Genomic DNA, 11,542 nt, shown 5'->3' with positions numbered 1-11,542 from the left:
TTTTTTTACATATAGACCTTGAAGATATTTCATAGCTTGCTAATTAAGAATTTGAGCGAGTTCAATTAGAGTTGCATGCTGATCCTAGCTTGTTTTGTGTGTCACTTGGTTATATGTTCATGCCTTTCTATCTAAGAATCTATTTAGGTTTAATTCTTCTACTTTTTATACTCCATCACATGCATCTTGTCTTTTGTTCAGATAAATATAAATTTTCTACCAATACAAGAATAAATTCAGAGAACCCATGTTAATCAGCACACATTAGTGGGTTTGTTTATATGGTTTGACAACAATTCATCACTGATTACTGAGGTAGGCATCTCTTATAGCATGCATATCTGCAGCATCATCACTTACTGAAATTTGCTCTCTGGGAAATTGCTTTGAGCATACGACACCAAGCTGGATAATGCCAGCCAAACATTTTTGGGCTCTGGCTCTATATTTTTTATCATTGCTGTCATTTGTTTCATCATGCAGCCAGATGTTGGGATCTGTTATCTCCATGACATTTCTAGGAAGAGCTGCTGCCTCTGCAAAGTAATGCAGGCTTAACCCATCTCTGAACATATCATCTGTTGGGTTCCTTCCTGTAAACATCTCGATCAAAGTGATACCGAGGCTATACACATCACCGTAAGTTGATACCGAAAGCCCTTCTCCATATTCTGCAGTAGATTAAAATATTTTGGAGTATAAACAGGTAAGCACAAAAGTTGTTTCAGGAACATAGCTAATTAGATGTGATCATGGGAAACACGGGGGAAGTATGTTCAAGTTACCTGGAGCAACATTTCCGATGGAGCCTTTTATTTCGATGGAGCCAAGGGAACTCTCGGAAGCTTCAGTTACAGCTTCATTTAGAATTCTAGCAATGCCAAAATCCCCAACACGAGCCCTCATGTCCTGAGTCAGAAGAATGTTACTTGGCTTGAGATCGCAATGGATGATGGAAGGGTTGGCAACCACTGTGAAGGTAGTCCAAAGCATCCACAAGGTCAACAGAGATGTATAACCTCTGTGACAAGCTGAGTGTTCCACTTCCGTTTTGTCTTTCAATGTCTGGGTGAATCCAGCGGTCTAAGCTACCATTAGGCATGAGCTCGAAAACTAGTGCCCTGAAGTCTTCGCCATGGTTGTTGATGCTTGAACAGCATGTGATTATCTTTACAAGGCATCGGTGCCTAACTCTTCTTAGCATCTCACATTCATTCTAGAAGCTTTGATACGCTCCGGATAGCTGCAGATTAAACACCTTCACTGCTGCAACAAAATTTTCTAGAGTATCTTTGCATACCATACCATATCATCCCTTTCCAAGCAGGTTGGCTTCTGAAAATGCTTCCGGTCCTATGAGTATTTCGTTGTATGATACCATTAGAAGGTCAATCTCGGTCAATGGAGGGGGCAGTAGCTCCCTCTTCAACCCTGCCTTAAATTTTCTTGGTTAAAACAATATGTGAAAGGTCTGTGATAATTTAAAGTTGAGTAATACGAGGTGTGGTTATCTAAGTGCTGGGGCTTGAGGCAATACTTACTTATAAGAATTCAAACACATTAATCATAGGTGTCTCTATAACTAAGAGGTACATGGTACCCCATCCTTATGAGTATTGTTGACATGAATTGCATATCATAAAACTTATTTTATGCTCTCTTTACCTTTTTATTTTGTTGGAGGACTAGCACATATATTCCCTACTTACTTTCTTGTGTTCAAGAGTCAAGAGAATCAAAAGAATCAAAAGACAGGACAATGAGTCTTCCAAACAATCTCTATAGGATTTTCCAAAGCATACCTTATGATTCATAATACTTATCATTCATTTGCTTACAATACTATTTATTATTATGCATGCTTTGTAGAATGTGCGTGTCGGGGGGATGGCCCCCGGTAGGCCAAGAGCATGGCAAAAAGGCCATAATATAGTATTTTAGATACCAGATTAAAGATTAATCCGGATGCTTGATATTGAGAGAATTGTGCTAAGTTTGTATGAACCGGTATACCAGGAGGGGTATACCGGAATGCGGTGAGCATAAGAGCTTGGGATACAAATGCAAAGATGCCGGTGCACTAAGGTAAAGATACCGGAGAACCGGCATAGGCACAACTGTAGCATGTCGGCACTCCAGTCAAAGATTCCATCAAGGACCAAAGGACAAGATGAGCGAAGCACTTCAGCTTTAATCGAAGCCCTGGCGCCAAAGCAGAAGGTGACGTAAACGGTACCGGGCGAGGTCATCAGTCCCTGATTAAAGACAGAACCGGCGCCAGCTGGGCCAAAGTAGCTTTCTAAAGTAGCTTAGCTCATCATAGATTCCATTAGGGTTTCTTCCCTTGTAAGCCATCCTCTCCCCTATATAAGGAGAGGAGGCACACCCTTGCACGGAATGAACAACATCAGGCATTAGACAGATCAATTGAGTAGCAAGTAGAAGAAGGTTTTGTACTGTACATCTTCAACCTCTGGCCATAGGCTAAGTTAAGCAATACAATCTGGATTCTTTTCATCCTTTCCCTGTTAACCAAACCCTCCCCCGGATCCTCTAGCCCACATTCAGCCCCAACTTAAGCCATCCCATGGCATCTGTCTGTTCACCACGATGATAGTTGGCACCCACCATGGGGCCAGCAGCTGCGCTTGCTGGAGTTCATATCCGGGTGGGCCTCCTCACCGTCTCCGGCGAGCGTGTGGTCTCTGGCCTCGTTCAACGCCTCAGCTCGCTGGATTTCGTCAACGACAACGCGGGCTGCTTCGCCAACGGTGGCTGCTTCCCCAAGAACGGCCGCATCATCGAGTTCGGCTCCCACCGCGTCTACTTCGGCACCGTGCCGGAGCGCCAGTACCCATTGCTGGTGCTGGTGGCGCCGGATCCACCAAGATCTTCAGCTGCTCGCGGGCCGCACTCCGACCGCGCCGCTGGTAGCATCGAAGTAATGATGGCTGGCGCAGGAGGTGCCGGCAAAGGAACTGCGGAGGAAGGCGCGGCGCAAACCAAGTCCACGCGCACAGCCAAGCCTCCCACCGAGCACGACGAGATCGTCGCCGTTACATCTACCGCGCCACCGGCAGCAACCCCGCTGCAAGCGGCCATGAGCGTGCTGGCTATGCCTATCGCGCAGAACGCCGATGCCGTGGCAACCCAAGCCGAACTGGAGGCGCAGCGATAGAAGCTGCTCTCCGGCGCAGCAGATGTTCTCAAGGCCCAGCAGGAGCTCAACCTGACCCTACGTGAGTACAACGCAGCGCATGGCTTTGCTTTTGTTAGCGCGAACCCTGCTAGAGTTGTGGTCGCAACTTAGATCAGGATCTGCGCTGGGAAGTTCTTTCCGGTAAGAGCGCGTCGGTATCTTTGAGTATGCTAGAGAAACCTAAGTACAGCAGTCCGGATAAAACTTTGAAAGCTGCTAGGGCTGCAGTAGAAGCATGTGAATCGCTAACCAGTGACGCCCTAGTGAAACAGCAAGCTAGAGTAAAAGAGTTACTTGATACAATTGAGGCACAAAATGCTGAGATGGCACGCAATACCAAAGCGGCATCACAATCCGTGCGTTCGGCAAGAAATGCCGGAAGCAAGTCACATGGGCAGGCCTCGTCCCCCCATCCGGACAGGAGAAAAGAAAAAGATGCGAATGCACAGCAGATGACTGTGTACGATCCGGTTTTGGCCGGAAAACAAAAAGCCAGGCAACATGATGCCGGTAAAAAAAGCCAAGGGGCAGGATATGCCGGAAATGGCAATGCAGGAAATGCTTATGCCGGAAACGATGAAACCGGGCAAAACTATCACCCAGCAAGAGCGGGTTATGCCGCAAGAGAGGCACCACCGCAAAGGTACCGAAGGGGTGCCGCAGCAGAGCCCAACCGGTATGATGAAGCCGATTTCGGATGGGAACGAGCCGGAAACTACCAGAATCCTCTGGGAGAACGTGTTGGAGAGAGATGCTTGCCGGATAAAGATGCGCGGCACAGGTTGGACAGAGTATATTTGTCCGAAATGATTGAAGCCGAGGGTCCGCCGGGTCCGCAGTGTTTTGGCCCGAGGATCATGAGGGAAGAACCACCGGTGCGTAACTTCCAGTTGCCCCGTGACACAAAAACATACGATGGCACCACTAAGCCGGAAGATTGGCTTGCGGACTATGTCACAGCGGTATACGTCGCCGGAGGTGGAGGAACCGCCACGGGCGGAGGAAACCGGCGCTGGGCGGTGAGTGCTGGCGTGCGACAGGGATTCCAACGGCGCCAGAAAGTAGCTCCTTGTGACGGTAAAGCACACGTCCGTTGGGAACCCCAAGAGGAAGGTGTGATGCGTACAGCAGCAAGTTTTCCCTCAGTAAGAAACCAAGGTTTATCGAACCAGTAGGAGATGAAGGCCACGTGAAGGTTGTTGGTGAAGGAGTGTAGTGCGGCGCAACACCAGGGATTCCGGCGCCAACGTGGAACCTGCACAACACAATCAAGATACTTTGCCCCAACTTAACAGTGAGGTTGTCAATCTCACCGGCTTGCTGTAAACAAAGGATTAAACGTATGGTGTGGGGAATAATGTTTGCTTGCAAAGAACAACAGAGAACAATGATTGCAGTAGGTTATATTTCAGATGTAAAAGAATGGACCGGGGTCCACAGTTCACTAGTGGTGTCTCTCCAATAAGATAAATAACATGTTGGGTGAACAAATTACAGTTGGGCAATTGACAAATAGAGAGGGCATAACAATGCACATACATATCATGATGACTACTATGAGATTTACTTAGGGCATTACGACAAAGAACATAGACCGCTATCCAGCATGCATCTATGCCTAAAAAGTCCACCTTCGGGTTAGCATCCACACCCCTTCCAGTATTAAGTTGCAAACAACAGACAATTGCATTAAGTACTTTGCGTAATGTAAACAATACAAATATCCTTAGACAAAGCATTGATGTTTTATCCCTAGTGGCAACAGCACATCCACAACCTTAGAACTTTCTCACACGTCCCGCATTCAATGGAGGCATGAACCCACTATCTAGCATAAATACTCCCTCTTGGAGTTACAAGTATCAACTTGGCCAGAGCCTCTACTAGCAACGGAGAGCATGCAAGATCATAAACAACACATATATGATAGATCGATAATCAACTTGACATAGTATTCCATATTCATCGGATCCCAACAAACACAACATGTAGCATTACAAATAGATGATCTTGATCATGATAGGCAGCTCACAAGATCTAAACATGATGGCATAATAGGAGAAGACAACCATCTAGCTACTGCTATGGACCCATAGTCCAAGGATGAACTACTCACGCATCAGTCCGTAGGCGGGCATGGTGATGTAGAGCCCTCCGGTGATGATTCCCCTCTCCGGCAGGGTGCTGAAGGCGATCTTCAGAATCCCCCGAGATGGGATTGACGGCGGCGGCATCTTAGTAACTTTTCTCGTATCGTGGCTCTCAGTACTAGGGTTTTCGCGACGGAAGGATTATATAGGCGAAGGGGCAGAGTCGGGGGACGCCCGAGGGGCCCACCCCATATGGCGGTGCGGCCAGGGGTGGGGCCGTGCCCCCCTATGGTGTGGCCACCTCGTGGCCCCTCTTCGTCTCCTCTTCGGTGTTCTGGAAGACTCCGTGGAAAATAAGACCGTGGGATTTTGTTTCGTCCAATTCCGAGAATATTTCCTGTGTAGGATTTCTGAAACCAAAAACAGCAGAAAACAGGAACTGACGCTTCGGCATCTTGTTAATAGGTTAGTGCCGGAAAATGCATAAAAATGATATAAAGTGTATATAAAACATGTGAGTATTGTCATAAAACTAGCATGGAAAATAAGAAATTATAGATACGTTTGAGACGTATCAAGAATCCCTAAGCTTAGCTCCTACTCGCCCTCGAGTAGGTAAACGATAAAAAGGATAATTTCTGAAGTGACATGCTACATCATAATCTTGATCAATACTATTGTAAAGCATATGAGATGAATGAAGTGATTCAAGGCAATGGTCTATAGTTTGTTAACAAATAGATAATGACTAAACAACTGAATCATATAGCAAAGACTTTTCATGAATAGTACTTTCAAGACGAGCATCAACAAGTCTTGCATAAGAGTTAACTCATAAAGCAATAGATTCTTAATAGAAGGTTTTGAAGCAACACAAAGGAAGATTTAAGTTTCAGCTGTTGCTTTCAACTTTCAACATGTATATCTCATGGATAATTGTCAACACAAAGTAATATGATGAGTGCAAATAAGCAAGTATGTAAGAATCAATGCACACAGTTGACACAAGTGTTTGCCTCTAAGATAGAAAGAAGTAGGTAAACTGACTCAACATCAAGTAAAAGAAAGGCCCTTCGCAGAGGGAAGCAGGGATTACTCATGTGCTAGAGCTTTTTATTTTGAAAGCATGGAAACAATTTTGTCAACGGTAGTAATAATTCATATGTGTTATGCATAAAACCTCCTATAAGTTGCAAGCCTCATGCATCGAATACTAATAGTGCCCACTCCTTGTCCTAATTAGCTCGGATTTCCATGGATTATCATTGCATTACATATGTTTCAACCAAGTGTCACAAAGGGGTACCTCTATGCCACCTGTACAAAGGTCCAAGGAGATAGATCGCATTTGATCTCTCAATTTTGATAGATCTCAACTTGAGGACATCCATACCGGGACAACATAGAAAACAAATAATGGACTCCTCTTTTATGCTTTAAGCATTCAACAACAGATAATATTCTCATAAGAGATTTGAGGATTAATGTCCAAGCTGAAACTTCCACCATGATACATGGCTTTGGTTGGCGGCCCAAAGTTCTTCTCTAACAATATGCATACTCAAACCATTTAACTCATGGCAAATCTCCCTTACTTCAGACAAGACGAACATGCATAGCAACTCACATGATATTCAACAAAGGTGTGACAAAGGTTGATGGCGTCCCGTAAACATGGTTACCGCTCAACAAGCAACTTATAAGAACTAAGATACATAAGCGACATATTCTTTACTACAATAGTTTTTTAGGCTACTTTCCCATGAGCTATGTATTGCAAAGACAAGAAATGAATTTTTTAAAGGTAGCACGCAAGCAATTTACATTGGAATGGCAGAAAAATACAACATAGTAGGTAGTTATGGTGGACACAAATGGCATAGGTTTTGGCTCAAGGTTTTGGATGCACGAGAAGCATTCCCTCTCAGTACAAGGCTTTGGCTAGCAAGGTTGTTTGAAGCAAACACAAGTATGAACCGGTACAGCAAAACTTACATAAGAACATATTGCAAGCATTATAAGACTCTACACTGTCTTCCTTGTTGCTCAAACACTTTTACCAGAAAATATCTAGACTTTAGAGAGACCAATCATGCAAACCAAATTTCAACAAGCTCTACGGTAGTTCTCCACTAATAGGTTTAAACCACATGATGCAAAAGCTTAAACATGATCTACTTGAGAGCTCAAAACAATTGCCAAGTATCAAATTATTCAAGACAACATACCAATTACCACATGAAGCATTTTCTGTTTCCAACCAAATAGCAATAAATGAAGCGGCTTTCAACTTTCGCCATGAACATTAAAAGTAAAACTAAGAACACCAGTGTTCAATATGAAAAAGCGGAGCGTGTCTTTCTCCCACACAAGGAATGCTAGGATCCGAATTTATTCAAACAAAAACAAAAATAAAAGCACACAGACGCTCCAAGTAAAGCACATAAGATGTGACGGAATAAAAATATAGTTTCACTAGAGGTGACCTGATAAGTGGTTGATGAAGAAGGGGATGCCTTGGGCATCCCCAAGCTTAGATGCTTGAGTCCTCTTGAAATATGCAGAGATGAACCATGGGGGCATCCCCAAGCTTAGACTTTTCACTCTTCTTGATCATATTATATCATCCTCCTCTCTTGATCCTTGAAAACTTCCTTCACACCAAACTCAAAACAATCTCATTAGAGGGCTAGTGCATAATCAAAAATTCACATGTTCAGCGAGTACACAATCATTCCCAACACTTCTGGACATTACCCAAGGCTACTGAAATTTAATGGAGCAAAGAAATCCACTCAAACACAGTAAAGGAGGCAATGTGAAATAAAAGGCAGAATCTGTCAAAACAGAACAGTCCGTAAAGACGAATTTTTTCGAGGCACTTAACATGCTCAGATGAAGAAGCTCAAATTGAATGAAAGTTGCGTACATATCTGAGGATTACTCATGAATTTTTACAGAATTTTTAGATTCTCCTACAGAGAGAACAGCTCAAATTCGTGACAGCTAAAAATCTGTTTCTGCGCAGAAATCCAAATCTAGTATCAACTCTCTATCAAAGACTTTACTTGGCACAACAATGCAATAAAGTAAAGATACAAAGGTATTGCTACAGTAGTAACAAGCACCTTGACTCAAATATAAAACAAAAATTGCAGAAATAAAATAATGGGTTGTCTCTCATAAGCGCTTTTCTTTAACGCCTTTCAGCTAGGCGCAGAAAGTGAAAATCAAGTAACATCAAGAGAAGAAGCATCAACATCATAATTTGTTCTAATAATAGAATCAAAAGGCAACTTCATTCTCTTTTTAGGGAAGTGTTCCATACCTTTCTTAAGAGGGAATTGATATTTAATATTTCCTTCTTTCATATCAATAATAGCACCAACAGTTCGAAGAAAGGGTCTTCCCAAAACAATAGGACAAGATGCATTGCATTCAATATCCAAAACAACAAAATCAACGGGGACAAGGTTATTGTTAACCGTAATATGAACATTGTCAATTCTCCCCAAAGGTTTCTTTATAGAATTATCAGCAAGATTAACATCCAAATAACAATATTTCAATGGTGGCAAGTCAAGCATATCATAAAGTTTCTTAGGCATAACAGAAATACTTGCACCAAGATCACATAAAGCATTACAATCAAAATCATGGACCTTCATCTTAATGATGGGCTCCCAACCATCTTCCAACTTCCTAGAAATAGAAGCTTTAAGTTTTAATTCCTCTTCTCTAGCTTTTATGAGAGCATTTGTAATATGTTTTGTAAAGGCCAAGTTTATAGCACTAGCATTAGGACTTCTAGCAAGTTTTTGCAAGAACTTAATAACTTCAGAGATATGACAATTATCAAAATCAAAACCATTATGATCTAAAGTAATGGGATCATTGTCCCCAATACTCTGAAAAATTTCAGCACTTTTATCACAAACAGTTTCAGCAGTTTCAGGCAATTTTGCATGCTTTGTATTAGAAGTAGAAACATTGCCAACACCAATTATTTTACCATTGATAGTAGGAGGTTTAGCAACATGTGAAGCATCAACATTACTAGTGGTAGTAATAGTCCAAACTTTAGCTATATTATTCTCTTTAGCGAGTTTTTCTTCTCTTTCCCACCTAGCATGCAATTCAGCCATCATTCTAATATTGTCATTAATTCGAACTTGGATAGCGTTTGCTGTAGCAAATGACTTAATATCTTTAGTTTCATTAGGCATAACTTTCAGTTTTAAAAGATCAACATCAGCAGCAAGACTATCAACCTTAGAAGCAAGAACATCAATTTTACCAAGCTTTTCCTCAACAGATTTGTTGAAAGCAGTTTGTGTACTAATAAATTCTTTAAGCATGACTTCAAGACCAGAGGGTACACTCCTACTATTGTTGTAAGAATTACCATAAGAATTACCATAACCATTACTATTATTAGAAGGGTATGGCCTATAGTTGTTACCAAAATTATTCCTATAAGCATTGTTGTTGAAATTATTATTTTTAATGAAGTTCACATCAACATGTTCTTCTTGAGCAACCAATGAAGCTAAAGGAACATTATTAGGATCAACATGAGATCTACCATTAACAAGCATAGACATAATAATATCAATCTTATCACTCAAGGAGGAGGTTTCTTCAACAGAATTTACCTTCTTACCTTGAGGAGTCCTTTCAGTGTGTCATTCAGAGTAGTTGATCATCATATCATCAAGAAGCTTTGTTGCAGTGCCCAAAGTGATGGACATAAAAGTACCTCCAGCAGCTGAATCCAATAGGTTCCTTGAAGAAAAATTTAATCCTGCATAAAAGGTTTGGATGATCATCCAAGTAGTTAATCCATGGGTAGGGCAATTCTTTACCAAAGATTTCATTCTTTCCCATGCTTGGGCAAAATGTTCATTATCCAATTGCTTAAAATTCATAATGCTACTTCTCAAAGATATAATTTTAGCAGGAGGATAATATCTTCCAATGAAAGCATATTTACATTTAGTCCATGAATCAATACTATTCTTAGGCAAAGATAGCAACCAATCTTTAGCTCTTCCTCTTAAGGAGAAAGGAAACAATTTCAGTTTTATAATGTCCCCATCTACATCCTTATACTTTTGCATTTCACAAAGTTCAACAAAATTATTAAGATGGGCAGCAGCATCATCAGTATTAACACCAGAAAATTGCTCTCTCATAACAAGATTTAGTAAAGCAGGTTTAATTTCATAAAATTCTGCTGTAGAAGCAGGTGGAGCAATAGGTGTGCATATGAAATCATTATTATTGGTGCTAGTGAAGTCACACAACTTAGTGTTCTCAGGAGTATTCATTTTAACAATAAGAAAAATAAGTAAAGCAAACTGAATTAAGTAAAGTAAAACAAGTAACTAATTTTTGTGTGTTTTTGATATAAAGAAAGCAAGCAAGACAGAAAATAAAATAAAGCAAGACAATAAACAAAGTAAAGAGATTGGGTGTGAGAGACTCCCCTTGCAGCGTGTCTTGATCTCCCCGGCAACAGCGCCAGAAAAGTAGCTGCTGGCGTGCGACAGGGATTGCAACGGCGCCAGAAAGTAGCTCCTTGTGACGGTAAAGCACACGTCCGTTGGGAACCCCAAGAGGAAGGTGTGATGCGTACAGCAGCAAGTTTTCCCTCAGTAAGAAACCAAGGTTTATCGAACCGCAGGGAGATGAAGGCCACGTGAAGGTTGTTGGTGAAGGAGTGTAGTGCGGCGCAACACCAGGGATTCCGGCGCCAACGTGGAACCTGCACAACACAATCAAGATACTTTGCCCCAACTTAACAGTGAGGTTGTCAATCTCACCGGCTTGCTGTAAACAAAGGATTAAACGTATGGTGTGGAGAATAATGTTTGCTTGCAAAGAACAACAGAGAACAATGATTGCAGTAGGTTGTATTTCAGATGTAAAAGAATGGACCGGGGTCCACAGTTCACTAGTGGTGTCTCTCCAATAAGATAAATAACATGTTGGGTGAACAAATTACAGTTGGGCAATTGACAAATAGAGAGGGCATAACAATGCACATACATATCATGATGACTACTATGAGATTTACTTAGGGCATTACGACAAAGAACATAGACCGCTATCCAGCATGCATCTATGCCTAAAAAGTCCACCTTCGGGTTAGCATCCGCACCCCTTCCAGTATTAAGTTGCAAACAACAGACAATTGCATTAAGTACTGTGTGTAATGTAAACAATACAAATATCCTTAGACAAAGCATTG

The 11,542-nt window shown here is 41.9% G+C and overlaps 1 protein-coding gene across 1 annotated transcript; it reads right to left on the bottom strand.

Annotated features, from left to right (window-relative positions):
• Positions 1 to 300: 300 nt before the first annotated feature.
• LOC127312739 (putative receptor-like protein kinase At3g47110) lies at positions 301 to 906 on the bottom strand. The gene is made up of 2 exons (XM_071824457.1): positions 786 to 906; positions 301 to 671 (listed from the first exon to the last, which is right to left on the bottom strand). Exons 1-2 carry the CDS (start codon positions 904 to 906, stop codon positions 301 to 303), a joined length of 492 nt encoding a protein of 163 aa, XP_071680558.1.
• Between the last annotated feature and the right edge of the window lie 10,636 nt (positions 907 to 11,542).

Source organism: Lolium perenne, chromosome 7, assembly GCF_019359855.2.
Source record: "Lolium perenne isolate Kyuss_39 chromosome 7, Kyuss_2.0, whole genome shotgun sequence".
Classification (NCBI taxonomy): Eukaryota; Viridiplantae; Streptophyta; class Magnoliopsida; order Poales; family Poaceae; genus Lolium; species Lolium perenne.
This window is presented reverse-complemented; position numbering and strand designations above follow the sequence as displayed.